The following is a 20,072-nucleotide window of genomic DNA, read 5'->3' as shown; positions in this document are numbered from 1 at the left end:
TTTGTATGAGAGCATAAAAAAAATACGTCACATTAGAAATCAGCAAAGGCCTGCCATGTATGGGCTGCTACTGCCCTTTTTCTTTTAGGCTCCTCGTGCCCCTAAACCATCAGCCCACTCGTGGCGTGAGTTTCGTTTTCCTTGCGTACTACGCGGCAATTAGCGTCATCGGATCACTTACGGCTATTACTTCCATTTTGTCCTTTTCAAGCCCTTTTTTATGAAAATCAATAAAAATCCCTTTCAAATGAAAATCAATAAAAAAAATAATGATAATCGTCAACGATAGCTTAGGAAGAAAAATTGAGGCATAATTAATATTTAGGATCTTGTCAAGATTAGCGAACCCAACCATCGCCGGGTTCGCTATTCTTTACATGTGGAAAATTGGGTTCATTATTCTTGACATGTGGTAAATTGGGTTCCCTATCTTGACATTAGAAAATGGGATTCGGTAATCTTTACATGCACATTTCAGTTGCTGCTTAAAGCTACTATTGACTGGTTGAATTTTCTTTTGTTCACTTAAATAGCTAATTAAACCTTTTACTACTTACTTAACAGCTGGATGAGTCATGAAACAAGTCCAAGTATTTCAATTGCTACTTAAAGCTTCTATTTTCTATTTTCATCTATCAATAAAGCGATCACTTACATTTCCAACATATTTTTTCTTCATTAACCTTTTCTATTTTTTCTCCATAGTCCAGAACATTTCATCAAGATTAGCTAACCCAACCATCACCGGGTTCGTTATTCTTGACGTGAGGTTAATTGGGTTCGCTATTCTTTACAAGTGGAAAATTGGGTTCGTTATTCTTTACCTGTAGAAAATTGGGTTCCTTAATCTTGACATGGAAATGGGTTCGCTAATCTTTACAAGATGCAAATTTTGCTTGATAATCTAGTAAATGAGTCACATTCATGTTAATGAAACAATAACCGCAAACCATCAACCCTTGTACAGCTTTCTGGGCACCAACGTCTCCAGACATGCGAGGGATGAGCAGAGAAGAGTGGTGCCTAAAGGGACTTTCTACTTAAAAAGACTGGAAACACCCTCATGGGTGGTTGTAAATAATTATGATCAAAATACCATAATGCCAAAAAATATATTCATGCGCATATTGTTCACAACCTGGGTGTGTAAGTTACTGAAAATTGATGTCCATATTATTAACGAAATATCATGGTCATAAGATTAAGATTTCCTGGACATGATTTGTAAAACAGGGTTTGACGTTTTAAAGTCAATACCAAATACCATGTTGTCACTGTTGAATTATCCCTGCACGTAATGTGAAAGGCCAACCTAATGCTATGAAAACTTCTAATGAATACTTGAAATGTTACTGGTTAATCAGTAGGCTACCAGGTGGAATTATCAGCACCTTCTTTTCGGCTTTACTAATTTTTCAAACTTATTAGTTCCACTATATACCAGGGTCGACTGCTCAAGGTAACTTCCTGTATCTTCATCTATTTCTTTCATCTTTTTCCCCAACCTCACTTAACCCACATATCCCTCCTAACCGATTCCATGCATCTGATCTGCTGACGCCCCGCACTCTCCAACAAAGCTTCCAAGTGCAATTTCTTATACCTTTTCCTTTGCAACACCACAAATGTAAAAATGATTTGACTGTTAAAAGTTTGGATATATCTAATATGGATAGGGCATTACCGAAGTGTAATATACAAAAAACTAGCTGGAGTTAAACTTTCAACCAATAATCAGTATTAGTATCAAGATATAGGAGTGCATAACCATCAGTGGCGTAGCCAGGGGTGTCTTAGAGGGGGGGGGGGGGCGCAAGCGTGGAGCAAGGTCATATTTGAAGGGGGCAGCCCTGTGAGAGGCCCAAAGGGCCGAAGCCCTCCGGGGTGGGGGAGGGGGGGGGGTCTGTAAGCCAGCAGTTCTGAGCATCCAGAATAGTCATTTTGACCTTAGACATGAAAATTATATGTACCACTTGGAAGGCTTAAATTCAGCCTCATTACAGTTTCATGATTTTCTAGGGGGTAGGAGGATAATCATATGGTCAACCCGCCTCATCTTGTGTAGGGGGCACCCTCCCTGGACATATAACTATTCAGTTTGAACTTTAATTCTTCTCTGTGGTATCTTGAATTTCAGTTTCGAGAGCAAGTTTGAATGCACTCCGCATGATGACAGTCTAGTATTAACACTATACTGAATTTAGTTGCAAAAACACAGATCATTTATTACTGTGTTCCAGTAGGCCTACACATCTTACAAAGCAGTAGATATACAATGTAACTGCACAGTTTTTGTCACTTTTTTACATAGAATTTGCAATAGGATTTAAGTTTCAATTGTACAATTTTCAGCAGCACTATTTTACATGTATTTTTCCCCTATGACCATATCAAAATTTACTGTTTTTATTTAATTAGTAACACATAGTGTAAATTATTGTACGATTTCTGACTCCATCTAGTGTGTATTAAATAACAAATGTAGATATCAATGTTGAGAGCTCTGTATAACTTACAGACTTTGATGGCATAATATAGATGTACAATCATTTCTTACCGCCTAGATAAAAAAAAAAAATTTATTTCACCCAGATCACAAATAACTAATAGTATCAACGAGCAAACAGCTGTTATCTACCTTAAGATTACATGTGAAAATTAGAAAAGAATATCTTGGAACAATCTACTTTTCTATTCTAAAGTTATCCTTAATAATAAGAATAAATATTACCTATCACTACCTCTAACAGAAAAAATAGGATAAGACTAATGGTATAGTTAATTGTAACTGTAGATCTCTCAACCATATCTGTTTCGGATTGGATTATAATATCAAATTTAGGCCTAAGATCAGGAACTGTCAAGGTTATTCAGTGCTTTCACAGTTTCAGTTACACAATATAAATAAACTAAAATGTACCTAAAGTAATAAATTAGTTAATGTAAATAAAGTATAGGATACTGATTTCCTGTAGTTACTGAACAATGTAAAATCATGGGCCCTAAGCATCTTTTCAGTGAAGCAATGATTAACCAAGAGGGTAAAAGGTCTCACCATGTGTTGTCCCCAACAAAGAAAGCAGAAATTCTCGATTTATTAGAAAAGGGGAAAAAGTCTTTTGCTTCAGATTTTTTCAAGCATTGTATAAGTACAAGGAAGAACGCATCTTTGATTTGGGAGATAAAAAAAGGGGAAAGAAAAAAGGGGAAACACAATTTTATGTGACAAGTTTCAGTGAAGACAGAATGCACGAAACTTATGGATGGAGGATATAATGCAGTAAAGAATATAAAAATTGTGCACATGTTTAGACAAAAGGGCATAAGTCTGAATGAAGATTTCTCCGGTAAAGTAAGTTTTATTCCGGGCAAACAATTTTAAACTCTTAATAGCAAGTAAAGGATGAATCGATAAGTCTTACGCTTAAGTTCCTAACATGAAGTTTCTTTCATTCGGGAAATATTAAAGATGCACGTGACAAGGTTGAGTGAGGATGCAGAAGCCATTCAACTTATGAGTAAAGTATTTGGTGAAGAAATGAATATCAATTGACTTGCACATAATAAAGCAAACGTCATTAGGATGGCATAAAGATTTCTCTGGTAAAATGAGTTTTTATTCTTGACAAACAACTAAAACCCTCTGCAGCAAGTAAAGGAAGGATCAATAAATTCAACCCTTTGATTGCCATTAGACCTCATCTACATCCAAATACTTCGACTTCCTTTGGCACCATTGGACATATTTAATGTTTATTTGTTACCGGTTTTATATCAATCATGATTATGAACATTTTGCAAAATATGTGTTTTATTATGATGATAAAAAGAAATTTTAACCAAGCATATGGAAAATATTGTAAAGTCTCATCTTTGGTATTTTTGTGTTAAAATGAGTTACGTAGTGTCTCAGAAATGACATGGGGCTTGAATACTAATTATTTGTGACGAATTGCTGCTCAAACGGTTAAGAAGAGATATAATTGGAAAAACATCAAAATTACCAGAGACTCTGCCTATACGGATAAATATAATCAACACAAGTATATTCAGATTTTTTTTTCAAATTGTTAAAGAAGGCAAATAGTATCGAAAGTAAGTTTTCATTAAACAGAGGTTGGAGTTTATACCAAAAAAAAAAAAAAAAAAAAAAAAAAAAAAAAAAAAAAAAAAAAGAGGAGAATGATAAGTTCTTCACTTACAAAAACACTTAATAGGCACCTGAGTTCAAGGATAACAGGATCATTGTGGTAATACAGCAGGCCATAGGGTCAGGCATTGTGTATCACACTAAGAACCTGTGTGCCTTGAAGGAAAAGAATAAATATATGCTTCCCATTTTCTGGCAACGCAGTGGCTATCAATGCTCCCAAACTCAAGACACTATTATGAAGAATAAGAGCATACGTGGTGAGTTCTATCACCAAACAATACGTCTATTTTACAACCTCATAGGGTCCGGCCAGACCAAGCGCGGCTAGCGGCGAGGTTAGCGGCAAGAGGTTATGGCGGCAAATTGAATCCTTAGGTATCTTATGTAGGTGGCCAGATAGGAGGCGCGAGAGGCGAGGTTAGCGACAAGAGGTTATGGCGGCAAATTGAAACCTTAGGTATCTTATGTAGGTGGCCAGATAGGAGGCGCGAGAGGCGAGGTTAGCGACAAGAGGTTATGGCGGCAAATTGAAACCTCAGGTATCTCATGTAGGTGGCCAGATAGGAGGCGCGAGAGGCGAGGTTAGCGACAAGAGGTTATGGCGGCAAATTGAAACCTCAGGTATCTCATGTAGGTGGCCAGATAAGAGGCGCGGGAAGCCTCGCGCCTCCTATCTGGCCACCTACATAAGATACCTAAGGTTTCAATTTGCCGCCATAACCTCTAGCTGCTAACCTCGCCGCTTGCCGCGCTTGGTCTGGCCGAGTCCTTAGCTAGTGCATCATCAAGTGAACAAAAGCAGCTTACACTCATAAGATCAGAATATCATAAACTTCTTACATAAAAATATAATGAACTAGCTGTACCTATGAAATAACATACTAATAGCAAAAGATATGAATGTTTTTAATCAATACATTATGGATGTACGCAAGCCTTGAATGTATGTATGTGCTTTAACAGAACCTGCAGAATATCGGGAGTCTACTTCCTTGTAGAAAACGAGATTAAAATTTCCATTTTCTATGCTTCTGCAGAATCTTTACCAGCATTTTTACTACAAGGAAATAAATAAACTATATGAGAAGTAGTGAACAATTAAAATGAAATATTTTGTTAACAGTACCAGCAATATAACAGATCTTTCATATATAAACTATTAAAAGAGAGTTATGTAGCCCTGTACAATATAAAAACATTTGCTGCAAGTTTGAACTTTTGAAGTTCTACGATTCAACTACCCGATTAGGAAGATCATTCCACAACTTGGTCACAGCTGGAATGAAACTTCTTGAATACTTTATAGCAATGAGCCTCATGATGGAGAAGGCATGACTACTAGAATTAACTGCTTTCCTAGTATTGCGAACAAGGTGGTACTGTCCGGGAAGATCTGAATGTAAAGGATGGTCTGAATTATGAAAAATCTAATGCAACATGCATAACGAACTAATTGAACGACGGTGCCAGCGATTAATATCTACATCAGGAATAAGAAATTTAATAAACCGTAAGTTCCTCTCCAACAAATTAAGCTGAGAATCAGCAGCAAAAGACCAGACAGGAGAACAATACTGGCAACAAGGAAGAATAAAAGATTCAAAATACTTCTTCAGAATAGATTGACCACCGAAAATCTTAAGTGTGTAAGCACAGTTATGTTGTAAAATGCATGATAATATTGTTAAGAATATTTACACGGTTAATAATGTATATCATTCCATCTACCCACGACAGGTTTTTCAGATTACACAAATTTCTTTATCCAATAAACCCAATATGAAGCGAAAGGGATTACTGGAAGTCATTTACTATTGCCAATGACATTATGTTTTTTTAAAGGAGAGATGGACGAATTGTGGCCACAGAGAGTCAATACCTACTAGAAAAAAAAGTTTCATCTGCAGCTGATAACGACTTCAAAGAATTTCAGGCAATAGATGAGAAAGTTTTTAAAAACAGAGATGGCAGGACAACACGGTGATAATGGCATTGCAGACATGCAGGATGAAAATGTCATTAAACATCTAGAGAATCACCACGAAGAGTTAACAAATATGGATTTCAAGAACTTCATTAATTGTCACACAAAATAAGGATGAAGGGGGCATTGTCTCAGTTACAAAATTGGACTTCAAACGAATTCAGCAAGGTCTTTAAAATATCCCAATACTAGAACGACAGAATGAAAGAATATGACACACCTTTAGAGCAGTCTTTTTAAGTAGCTAGAGGTATCAGTGGTGTTAACTTTGCAGCAGACATTTGAGGAAATTAAAATGGAAATGCAACAATTACCAATTTTTTTTTCAAAGCTATAAAAAAGTGACTACTGTTGGAAGAATGGTAAGGAAGTCAATACCATCATCGCCATCTACTTCCAAATCTGCATTATCCACCTTCTCTGTGGCTCCACCCGTCCCAGCACCAAAATGTCATCCAAGACTCATCAGCTTTTGTCATGTGACAGATGGAGTAACAGTATAAGAAATAAACATAGGCTAAAATGAACAGTAAAACTGTATGAATAACAGAAATTAAAAGATAAATGAAAAGAAAATGGGAAAAGAAGGATGGCAAAAATCTTTTAGGCTTTGATACTAAATAAAATTAATGCAGATAGAATATAGTTGGAAATACTGAATGAAGGGGAATGCAGGAATGATAATACAGAATAGGGAAGCAAGTAAGTAAACGGAATGAAATAGACTGAAATGAATGGAGAAAATTTGTGATTAAGAATTAAAAGATAATTGAAAAGAACATATAAAAGGGGGAAGAATGGGAGAGGCCTTTTACCCTTTGGCTAACTTTTCCTTGATTTGAAACATGACAGAGTGGCAATATAAGGAAGCTTGGTTTAAGAAGTTTGCCCACAACTTCCAGTTTAGCCCACGTAGGTATGTGATTTTTTAGCATATAGTTTCTTATACAGTAATGGTATCAATAGTTAAACAGCGGATAGTCAAATCAGCTGTTGGAGACTCAGCTGACCAAGAATTTTTCCTTTTCCTATATAGCAAATAATATTTCATTAAGATGAGACATAACAGTACTGTAAACACAAATTCTCTGTGGTTATCACAAAATTGTTTGTTAATAAGAAAAGGCTAGCTATTTCTAAAAATATCTTATTTAAAAAATTATAAAATTATTTCCAAAAAATAAAAAAAATATCTTACCATTATACTGCCTTGCATTGGGATCGGCTCCATATAGTAACAGAAGTCGCGTTATTTTTGCGTCATGGGTGCGGTCATATAGGCAGGCAAAACTCAGTGCGGTAGTTCCTTAAGTAAGAGAACCATAAAAAGGAATTATAACTTCATGTTACAAAGATGGGAAGTTTACCGATTTATTTACTAGAAGCTGTTTGGAATCAAAGCTGTTATGGTTATTGATGCCTAAATGATTAAATTTGAGAATTTCAAAATAGAAAAAATTTAAAAGTAAAAGAAAATATCTCTCTCTCTCTCTCTCTCTCTCTCTCTCTCTCTCTCTCTCTCTCTCTCTCTCTCTCTCTCTCTCTCTATATATATATATATATATATATATATATATATATAGGCCTATATATATATACTGTATATATATATATATATACGTATATGTATACTGTATATATATATATATATATATATATATATATATATATATATATATATATATATATATATATTATATATATATATATATACTGTATATATATATATATATATATATATATATATATATATATATATATATATATATATATATATATATATATACAACATAACCGAGGTTAAAATAGCAATGATATGGATTACAGGAAATATAATCTATTCATTTAAAGCCTCTACTACCCTTCGAACTGTTCTCTCATAGTATCCTGGAAAGGATGTATCTGCCATTTCCACCCCAAATATCAGAGAGAACAGGGTTCCTATAATCTCCGAGACTGGGGAAATCCACAACATGGGCCTTACTTTGAAGGGAATTGCACGAGCTTTTCAGCATGTTTAGTCATTACGAGCCATCTAAAGGCAAATTTAGACGTGTATAATCATGCAGGCAGAAAAAAAAAAATCTCCCTTTCTTTCCGGCATGTTTTTGTATTTCAAGGAAGATAATTCACTCACAAGCTCTTTGATTCTATTCTCTCCGTGAGAATTTCACTATTCTTACCACTGATAATAAATTGGATTTCTGGTTGCAATTTAAAAATCATTAACATGGGGAATTCCTTGGAATAGGTACGAGTGCTGCTTGTTTTGTTAGTTTGTTTAACTTTTCATTTCCACATACACCAACATGTACAGATTTAAAAGCCACTCATGAATGGCAGAGAATAGGGACAGTGACATTCCCCTAGCTAGCAGGACAATGGCCTAGAGACTGACCATACAGTATATACATATGATCAGCATCCAAGCCCCTTCTCCACCTAAGCTATGGCCATGGAGGGTCAGGTAATGGCTGCTAATTACTTAATTAAACTATTCCAAGAACATTGCATCTCCAGCTTACACTGATTCACTTGTTTTTTGCTTGCTATTTTACTTAGATATTCCCTGCAAGAACAGCAAAGTATGTCTTCCTCGGAATTTAGAATTGGTTTTGCATTGCAAACACAATGTAAATAGGCTTTTGTTGTTATTATTATTATTATTATCATTATTATTATTATTATTATTATTATTATTATTATTATTATTACTTGCTAAGCTACAACCCTAGTTGGAAAAGCAACATGCTATAAGCCCAAGGGATCCAACAGGGAAAACAGCCCAGTGAGGAAAGGTAATAAGAAAATAGAGTAACAATACTAAAATAAATCTTTTATATATAAAATATAAAAAACTTCAAAAATAACGAGGAAGAGAAATGAGATAGAATAGTGAGCCCGAGTATACCCTCCAGCAAGAAAACTCTAACCCTAGACAGTGAAAGACCATGGTACAGAAGCTACGGCACTACCCAAGACTAGAGAACAAAGTTTTGATTTTGGAGTGTCCTGCTGGAAGAGCTGCTTATCATAGTTAAAAAGAATGTCTGCTTATGGTTTCCGCTGTTGTAGGTGTCATATTTTATACCATATTTTATATCGTATTATTATTAGTAGTATTATTATTATTATTATTATTAGCTAAGCTACAACCCTAGTTGGAAAAGCAGGATGCCCCAACAGGGAAAATAGCCCAGTGAGGAAAGGAAAAAAAGAAACAATTAAAATATTACGAGCAGTAATATCAAAATAAATATCTCCTATATAAACTATAAAAACTTTAACAAAAATAGATAAGAAATGAGATAGAATAGTGTGCCCGAGTGTACCCTCAAGCAAAGAGAACTCTAACCCAAGACAGTGAAAGACCATAGTACAGAGGCTATGGCACTACCCAAGACTAGAGAACAATTTGGCAACCCTCCACCTACAAAGCCCTGAAACATGTTCTGTTAACACAACTGCTCCTCCATCACCTTTGACCCCGGTATTACTTTTCTCATGTGCTTGATCGATCCCTAAGGCAGAGAATTCTGATCTAGACTTTTGGACAATGAATTTCCCTTTGTGAAACTTCTGGTCACATCTGCATGTTGATGATCAAGTGACATCATATCTCTGAGGTGAATTGGGATTCATTGAGTATAAGTGACAATGTTATTTGCAAAGCAGTAAGTCACCAATTCTGAAAGTGCTTCATAATATAAGTTGATGTCACCTTCTCTGGAAAAGCAGATCAGGGTAAATATGGTGAGCTTCATATCCAGCACCAGATTCCAAAAATGGAACTGTAGTCTCCCTTTTCTCCGATGATCACAGCAATCTTCAAAGGTTATATTCGATATACCAGACTCTTCAGAACAGTAACCATGGTATGCCTTTTTCATAAATTTGTACAAGCTACATGCAATGATCTGGTGTGCTTGTCTTGTCCTGGAAACACTGGATGCAGATAGGTTAGACTCTGCTGTACCAAATGAGGCCATTTCTGCTTCCACAATAGCACTGGTCCAGCCACTGTACCACAGGAAAGTTCCTATGATGTCAATGCAGCCATTTCTATGTGAAGTCCTCCAAAGATGGTCACAAATTTGTCCTCTCCATACTCGGGCTATGCCCATTGTATTTGTTAGGCCAGGGCATACAACAGTTTGCCACAGAGTCATTATTGCTGAAATGCCTACTTTAAATGGTTGGCTCCGCTTCTGCGTTGCATGGTAGGCTGACCACGAGATGCTAACTGTATCAGCCACATCATCAGTGAGGAAGACTTTCTCCAACCAAGAATATTCTTTTCTTATGTTAAAAAAGTTAAAGTTGCGGGTTTTAGGTCTCCACTCAGACGATCTACATCATTCTGCTCAGGCGACCATAAGCCAGCAGGGACTATCACTAGCCCCCTCTAACCTCCCCCCAGGTGCCACCCTGGGGAGTACCCCCCGGTAGAAGGTCTCACAGTATCCACGTCCTGGCGAGGACGCAAACTCGGGACCTCTGAAACAGAAGTCCGCGACGCTACCAACCTAGCTACAGATCGACTGTGGTGCTGGTAAGGATTGGCCTGCTACTGGAGAACGACTGGGCTTTCACGTAATGTATGCTGGTTGAACATTGATATATGCTTTCGTAAGCTCTGGAACTTTTTTAAATAATTCATGACTCCTGTTCGAGAGGCTCGTGTTCATCGCCAGTATTTTCAGTTCTTGGGTGTTAGAAAATGGAAACACTTGCGCCGTGAAGCGATGTTTGAACTGTTGTTGCTGTCGAATCATGATCTATTAGTCAACTGCTGCAGTTGTGAACAACTGCTTTCTCAACACTATGGCACAGATTACTCTATCTGCAACATACTTTGTAACAACTGCTTCTCCTAGCTGTGCTGATATTTCTAGGATCCTGTTATATGATATGCTGAACCCATTCTCATGGAGAATTTCAGTGATTTGTCTCTTCCTCATCTTGGGAAACACATACAGGCCCATGTACACTGTAAAAGGTGTTTTATGGTCCTTGGAATGCGTGCGGACATCCACTCCCTTGTATTTTGCAAACCAGTTGCACTGTAGGAGTTGTGATAAAAAGGTCAGATTTTGATGCTCCATGTTGGATTTGGGACTTGATGTCTGTGCCATGTTCAATCATACATACAAATTGCAGCAGTAACTGTTTTACATCCCATTGTAGGCCTGTATCATGAAAGGTGCTGCTAAAATTTGACTTACGATGGAGCATGTCTTGTGTTATTATCTCAGCAGCTTTTGCTAAATAAGGTCTTTTCACAGTATTTGGATGCTAAACATCCCACCCTTTGCAATAATCTTGCAGCTTGGGAATGTGATAAACCAACTGGTCCTTGAGTCCAGTAGAATGAACATCAGGCAATTCAACATCAAGCTGTTCCAGCCTCTGCTTGTCAGCAAGTTTGAATATGAGTGAATGTCTACCATTACTGACATTATTCTTCTCATTGATGTATTTGACCAGTTCGGAGAAAGCAAATTGATAATCTTCCTTGCAATACTCCTGTGCTTTCTCTTGCTCCTGCATATTCAGCTAGGCTCGTTCTCTGTTAAACAACACCACCAAGCAGGCAGGTTGATACTTCAATCCTTGTGCTATGACATCTACACTTAGTTTGGTAAGGTGTTTCTTATCACCGAGTGTTTCTGCACATTTGTTTATTCTCTTATTTACTTGCATTGTCACTGGCCACACCCTCCTACTCTGGTCTTACAAAATAAACATTCTTATGTGAACCTTTCGTGGGATCTTACTTTTCTACCAGCTTCATCTCTGTTCCCTGTAGAAGTTGATCAAAGGGACACTTCAATAGTGTATGACGCCCTCAAAACATACCTCCATATAGCCAAGTTTTTCAGCTCTCTCAACAGCCGTTGGGGAACCAAATGGCTTCGCTCACCTTAAGGGAAATAACCAGTATCACTCCCCTGCAACCTGCCACTGGCAGCTCTCCTCGGGAAGTGAACTTACTCCGTGCCCTTTGAGTACGACGCATACCTAAACCTGTTTGCACCGCCCTCCCCTATGTCAATACCTTGCCCATGAAGGACCTGATGAACAAAGTCGTCGCCGTTATGGACAGCGACTTCACCATCATCAAGATCTACATCAATGCCTCTACTCCTTATGAAGAGGACAACAGCTCAACACTAACCAAAGCCGATGTGAATGCAGTAAAATATAGACGCCCACCCCGTGATATGCCTAAGTGACAATACATCCACTCACCACCCAAATATGCTGCCCCTCGCTTACACCGCAACCAAAACCCCCTCCAGCCACTTACTGACGCCCATTCATAGCAGTTCTACTACTACCACTCAAGATTCGGGGCTGCTACGAAGAAATGTGCAGACGGTTATCAGTGGCCAAAAAACTTGTAAGTAGGCAATCGCTTGTGGTGGTCCCCCCCCCCCTCTCACTAATCTTTTCTTTGTACATGATGCAGGTATGGTTGTGCGGTTTTTGGTAGACACCGGTGCATTCCGTTCCCTTCTTGCAAAGTCAATCTCCAGGACACGACATAGTCATTCTAAGCCTACTGACGTCTACCTGGTAGCTGCCAAGGGATCTAAGATCCCCAACCCCGGTAGGGGACACAAGACACTTACACTTTCGTTTGGGAATACCAAATACCATTGGAAATTCATTGGTGCCAACGTAAAATTGCCACTACAGTATTCAGTGTAGACTTCCTCAACTATTTCCACCTCATAGTTGATATGGCATATCAACAATTATTCAACGCAGACTCATATTTGTTGACACCTCTTCAACTGGCCAATTCAACCTTCACTCCACATCAGCGCAGAGATAGAATATAATTATTCTCATTTTGTATTATATAATATGAGATATGAGTCTTTTGTGTCGATAGTCATTTGTATTGTTTGTATCATTTATGTTTTTACATGACGCAAGTGTGAGAGTCATATAAGCATTTCAAGTGTACCTTAGGTAACAAGCATATTATGTAGCTACGGCAAATAGATGTAGAAAGGCACAATGAGTTTTTCATTACATTCGCCACGATTTCGACAACGAAGGATAGAACTGACAAAATATACTAGCTGCAATATGTTTTGCAGGTAAGCAGCTAAGAGACGAATTCTCATATTTAATTGATGAAAACTTCTCAATTGCCTTTTTGAAGAAATCTTTCAATACTACCTTTGTCCTGGAACAGTTTCAATGTAATCCCTTTTCAAGGTAAATCTACATTGATAGCTATTTCTGGTGAGTTTTTCAGCCTCATCCCTTTTTCAGGGATATTTACAACTCTATTCTCCAGGGATAGTTTCAAACCTACTTGAGACGAATTCTTTTCTGCTGAATCTAGAAAGAGAGTACAGTATTCAAATTTGACTATGTATGAGGATTATCTCGACAAATATGCACCACACTTCTGCTATGATTTACTAGTTGGGGTTCCATGAAGCACTCTTGGGCATGAGGTTTTAGAATTGCGCATGGACTCCTGCAACCTAGCAATAAAAGGAAAACAAAATAATATCAATCATTTAGGTTCCTCATATGGTCCATTACCAAAAGTTTTACAAAGACAATAATTTATTTTTCTCGTTGTGGGGGCTTTAAATTACCTCAGGAGACTGCGGTCTTGGAATTCTTTAATGAAAACATCTGGATTTACCAATAGTCATTATAAGGGTTGGTTAAGTTTGAATACGTTCTAACAGGCTTTTCATTGGAGATGCTTTAAAATGTTTCCTTTTCTTGGCATTGACAGAAGGAACAGAAACTGTTGATGGATATTTAGATGATGCTCATGCAAAGCCAATTGATGCTGTTATGGCACCATAAGAAGCTAGTTCAGCAGTGCAGTAACAAGCACTAGTCTATGACCTAGTGTCTGCTGATCCCATTCCAAAGAAGCAGGCATATCAGCAGGCAAAAGAGAAAGCACAACACCCATTGATGGTGCTAAGACATTCATTGACGATCCAAATAATGGTATGCTCCTTTTGATATTATGAAGGTGATGGATTCAGGTATCCTCCTCAGTAGTATCCATTTCACAAATCAATAGATTATATACATCATTGATTTCAGATTTTGGTGAGTAATATTTATCACTACACACTATTTGTTTTCGAGTTGCATGGTTGGATTCCTAATTTGTTTATTTTCTTTAGTTATTTCAGATATCTTCATAAATGCTAGTCTCCCTTTCAACAAAACCGAGGTAAAGCAAATTCCAGGATGAATGTGTGGCAATTTCATTCATTTTGAAGCTGGGTGTTGTTTATCTCTAAGTACCTGGATTTCCTTATCATAAACCAGTACGTTATATAATTTGTGAGAAGTATGATGATCCTCACCATAACTCGGGTAAAGGGATAGATTAGGGCATTCTCCACGTTTTTCTTGGCCAGCTTTTTGTTCTTTAGTTTTTCTTTCCTGTTTGTTGTTCATATGTCCATAATTCTGGCAATAAAATTTTCTTCTGCGATTATACATTTATCTTCAATTATGCAGCAACTGTTTCCTATGGAATTCTTGGGAGGGTAAATGTCAGCACATATGTAGGCAATATTATTTATAGCACAATTTAGGATTTCTTCATTTGCCTGACATTATAAACATACTCAATTGTCAATTTCTTGCCGAAGTTTCTTATCTGATTAATTCAGCGACTCTCTCGATCTTGGCACTATATCATTAACCTAAAGTTATAGGGGAGAATCTTCTACTTCATTGTCTTTGATATTTTATATTGACAAAATTCTGATTTCTTCCATAGACAACATTTCTATCATTAGAGAACCATCTGCAAAGTTGATAACTTGGAATTCCTTCAACGTGCACTTAGAATCTCTTTATATATAAAAAATGTCTAATTCTTGCATTCTCATCACAAACTCACTTTAATACAAAACACTTTGCATTATGTTTCTCTTAGATGCCATCCATTTGTGCAATCTATGATACTACCATATTTTTGCATTTAGTCATTCTTTGAAGAGTACTGAAAAACAGAACATGAAATCAAAGTTTTCAATGAAGAATTTCTTGGGGTTAATCAAAATTAATAGCAGCGTGTTGGATCATCATTGGACCCAAAGGAATTGTTTATCTTACTGGACCCTAAAATTGTTTATCATCAAAGGATACAAAATAAATGCTAGAAAACCTTTCCACACACTACACACTTTTCATGAGGCTCAGGTCTTCATCAATGACCCTAACATGAACCCACCCACAAAATGTTTCCACCTCCTACCAGGCCCCTAAAGGGCACGAATGTTACCTAGGCTCTTTGTTGAAACCGAAAATATGCCAAGAATAAAATCATTCCCACTCCATCCATGTTGACAGGCAAGTAGGACAGAATGCCAGGAGTTCTATCTCAAACATTAGTCATCACCACTACTGGCTTTGAAAGTGAATCCCGATACCAGCAAATGGTATTACCTCTTCAAAATCAAAACACTGAAAAGAGGAAGTTGAGAAAGAGACTAGAAAGCAAGATGAAGAGAGCTTAAATAAATTAGGTTGAGTCAAATGGATTTCAAAGTTACACGTTGAAATTGAAGAGCTGGGCAGCAAGATGGGCTTCAATGATGAGAAATAGGAGAGTAGACATTGCTCTTTGAACTAGCGGGACAAAGAGTTTTCACACAGCTTTAGACCTTTCTTGCTCGTCACAAGGATTTAGCCCGAATGATATCTGTTGTTGAAATAGAGTGGCTTTCTCGAAGTAATCTCTCTCATTAATAATGGTGGTGAGTGCAAGTGTTTAAATATCAGTGTTGGTCAATAATTAAGCTGACAATTTTGGAAGTGAATACTGATATACAGTAGATAGTAGGTTAGCCAGGACACCAGCTACCCATTGAGATTCTACCGCTAGAGAGTTTTGGGTTCTCTGACTGGCCAGACAGTACTACATTGGATCCTTCTCTTTGGTTACAGCTCATTTTCCTTTTGCCTACACATACACCGAATATTCTGACATATTCTTTACATATTCTCCTCTGTCCTCATACACCCGATAACGCTGAGATTACCCAACAATTCTTCTTCGCTCAAGGGGTTAACTACTGTACTGTAATTGTCCAGTGGATACTTTCTTCTCGGGGAGGTGAGAAGAGACTCTTAAGCTATAGTAAGCAGCTCCTCTAGGAGAAGGACACTTCAAAATCAAACCTTTGTTCTCTAGTCTTGGGTAGTGTCATAGTCTCTGTACCATGGTCTTCCACTGTCTTGCGTTAGAATTCTCTTGCTTGTGGGTACACTCAGGCACAATATTCTGTCCTATTTGTTTTACTCTTGTTTTTTTTTTACATAGTTTATATATGAAAGATTTAAATGTTGTTACTTTTCTTAAAATATCTTATGTTAATTGCTAATTACTTCTCTTGTAGTTTATCTATTTCCTTATTTCCTTTCCTCACTTGGCTATTTCCCCCGTTAGAGCTTTTCCAACTAGGGTTGTAGCCTAGTAAGTAATAATAATAATAATAATAATAATAATAATAATAATAATAATAATAATAATAATAATAATAATAATAATAATAATAATAATAATAATAATAAGTATTTTCAGAATTCACTAAGAACAAATGTGGAATGCCAAATAACAATTTGCTACTCGTAAGGGAAGACTTCTAATTGAGAAGTTACATATCTCATTCCACACAATAATAAACTTGTATCATAAAACATACACAATCACTGGTTTTATATTTGCTATCTAAAGCCCTTTAAAGACACCTGAACTGATTCTCGTGTCTACAAAATGAAATTTATGATTAGTGATACAATTTACTGTATATTTTTCTTCACAACAACTATTCTAATCTATATCATTTCAAAACGTTAAAACAAATGCAATTTCTATCTCATAAGAAATATTTACCAATAACAAAAAAACAATTATTAAAGAGGTACTAAAAAGAAGTGTTTCCTTACCAATGTTGTTAACTACCTCAGTTTTTGCTCCCCTTTCCAGTAACACTCTAGCAACCTTTTCATCATATAATCTGACAGACTGATGAAGTGGTGTCTCATCTGAAAGAAATTACGTTTTAACATTAGCTTTATTGCCTTTCAAAATAATCATTTCATGTGAAAGTGAAGTAATCTATCAGACAAACAAAATTCTATTCAAAATTACAACAACTTCGTTTCAAATAGTTTCTTTTATAGACTTCACATAACTCAGTTCAACTAACGATTAATTCGTGAAATTGTCAGACTTCTGAATCTCCAAAAGGGCCTTTCATTGTTGTTTCTTGGTACCTCAATTATTATTATTATTATTGAAATGAGGAGATTAATCAGTCCAATGAGTCAAGCTCGACTCTTACTCAGCTAGCCTAATTAACATCGGGAAGAAAAAATATGATTTGTATTAATGTTAGATAAATGACCAACTTACCGATACCTATAGTTGGTTACTCTATTCAACATCTCGGGTACAACTAACCCACACTTAGTTCTTGGTTGGTGTAAAGAAAAATCTTCGAATAATGGGGTTAAAGATACCAATGTCTGCCATCTATTTCCATTTCTTTATTACAGTAAAGAAGACAACCAGAGTAGCTCAATAATGATTTATTCAAATGGCAAAATTATTAAATGAAATATTTACCACAATTTACAACACAGAACATTGAAATTAATAAACTGTATGAACACGTGGGAATAAACTTAAAACGGAATAAAGAAAATCAAAATCTTAAGGTAAATAACTTATGCAGTAGTCAGTGACCTCAAGCAGTTACCAACAAATAAAACATAATTAGATTAAATTCCACACACGCAGCCCAAAAAAATGTAATGCCAGAACGTTACCTAAACTTAACTTAGAGAAAAATGGAAACTTATCTAAAGGGGGAATGGCCATTAATTGACTCAAAAGATTTTTTATCCTGGCTGCCCGTGACCAGAGAATGGCGGTCTTGAGTTTTACCCCACTAGGCCTACTGCAGTGGTTTAGCGGAGTCAGTTCAATGACTCCTTCAAACTCGCTCCTAGCCTTGATCAGAGGTTCTTACGAGACTTGCTACTTCTCCTCAATATTTGTGACAACTCAAGGCTTGTACTTGCCTCTGCCCTTTTCTGGAATCCGGATCCTTTGATGTACAAGGGACATCCTAGTGGGAGAGAGTGGGGGCACGAAGTTGACTCAGTACACAATTGACTCACCTGGCAGTAGTGTGGACTGGAACTTTGTGAGTTCGAGTTCAGGCCAGCAGCGCCCAGCTTCCTTAACTCAACAACAGCGTATCTCGATGCGTAGGCCAGTGGTCTTGAGATGCCATCTCTAATTCAAAACAAGCTTGAAACACTTATGGTTTGTGAGTTTTAAGCAATACGCTTATTTAGAATACAATGAGAAATCTTGCAACTCCAGGGGACTATAGATAATCCTAGCCCTAAACATCTGGCATACAAAATAAAAAGTGAAACTGAATACTAAAAGGCAATTAGCAAATCGGGCTTACGTGTGTGGACAAACATACATCCTAGACTACCAGACTTGAGTTGTAGAAGAGAGAAATTTAAAGTACCTAAATACTTAAGGTAAAATAATGAATACAAAAATATTCATTTCGAGACACTCGCTTAAGGAAGAATCATCACTCACATTTTCCCTGCCGTCACGTCACGAACAATAACAATGTCTACATAAAATAAACTGTGAAAAAGAATAGTGGTGAATAAAATTCTTCACAAAACCTATGCTTCTTAAAAAAGTTGAAATCCTAAAAACAGAAATTCTTGGGCTTATAAAATATCAATAAAACCTTTCTCACCAAAACACAAATCTCTCTCTTCTAAAAACTTACAGTCGCTAAAAATGTTTTGCAGTTAAAATACAGTCACACTCATTGCACCAAAGAATTGCTTTACGAGGTGAGCACATGTGTCAGTTTTGTGGGACCTATATGCAATCTTGTTGAAATTACTTGATTCCTCATTTCATTTTGTACTGAAGATTCCGATAAAGAAAGAATTGGCTTAATTTCTTTTAACTTATTAGCAATAGATTTATTATTCCACTGAGCTTACCATTTTTCAGCTATGAAATGTTTGAAGTAGGTTATATGATACCTTAAGGATATTTTAAAAGCTTCTATTGGTAAGTCGATTGATGACTTGGCTGCAGCATCAGCTTTTCATTGCCTAAAACCCCAACATTGGCAAAAATCCAACATATTTCTATATCTACCCCACAAGAGTAAAACCTGTCCTGTAGCTCATTTCTTCTCAGTACAAATTGATTCTTATGAGTGCAACCGTTTAGGGGTTCTTCACTCGCACTACTTGACACTGTTCTTAATTAGCCATTACACCAATAAAAATCTTCTTAACTTGGATTTTTTTATTAGTGTAATAAATCTCTATCAATTGTAACTGAAATGATGTCTGCACCTTGCATGTTAGGTAAAGTCATATTTTGGGGTATTTTGGGTGTGGCCACTAACCACACCCACCACTTGCTAAACTTAAGAATTGGGTTTCTTGGCCCTCTTGAACCTGACAAACATTTCTGATACCCCGCATCATCTGCACCTTTCATGTTGAATAAAAGTCACCTGGCTCTTAGGCTGTTTCCATGCCTTTGGAAATAAATGTTTGATCTAAATATGATTATGAAATTGCAATAAATAGGCTTTTCCCAATGGGACTGAATTTTTCATCATACCAAAATTTATATTTCCATTACCAGGGGCCAATGAACTGCAATTTTAAAGTATAAATTCCAGCTCCTCTTCAGTGAATCTTTTATTAAAGATTTTATTGTTATTGTATCAAAATTCAGCGTAATTGCTTTTCTTCTCTTAATTGATTGAAAGTGGTGATCCAGATTATCAATACTGCCCAATGATATTTGAGGTGGCCTGTGTATCATGAATTGGTGACACATTATGCATTAAT

General features: G+C 36.6%; 1 protein-coding gene across 2 annotated transcripts in view; it reads right to left on the bottom strand.

The window, feature by feature from the left end:
• The window catches only part of LOC137653963 (uncharacterized), a 225,151-nt gene that overhangs the window by 84,146 nt on the left and 120,933 nt on the right, over positions 1-20,072 (bottom strand). For both annotated transcript variants that reach the window (XM_068387600.1, XM_068387605.1), the window contains exons 9-10: positions 17,097-17,195; positions 7,336-7,443 (exon numbers count right to left, since the gene is read on the bottom strand). In XM_068387600.1, the coding sequence (XP_068243701.1) occupies positions 7,336-7,443; positions 17,097-17,195 (207 nt within the window). The remainder of the gene's footprint in view (positions 1-7,335; positions 7,444-17,096; positions 17,196-20,072) is intronic.

The sequence above is a fragment of the Palaemon carinicauda genome, chromosome 1, assembly GCF_036898095.1.
Source record: "Palaemon carinicauda isolate YSFRI2023 chromosome 1, ASM3689809v2, whole genome shotgun sequence".
In the NCBI taxonomy this organism is placed as follows: domain Eukaryota; kingdom Metazoa; phylum Arthropoda; class Malacostraca; order Decapoda; family Palaemonidae; genus Palaemon; species Palaemon carinicauda.
This window is presented reverse-complemented; position numbering and strand designations above follow the sequence as displayed.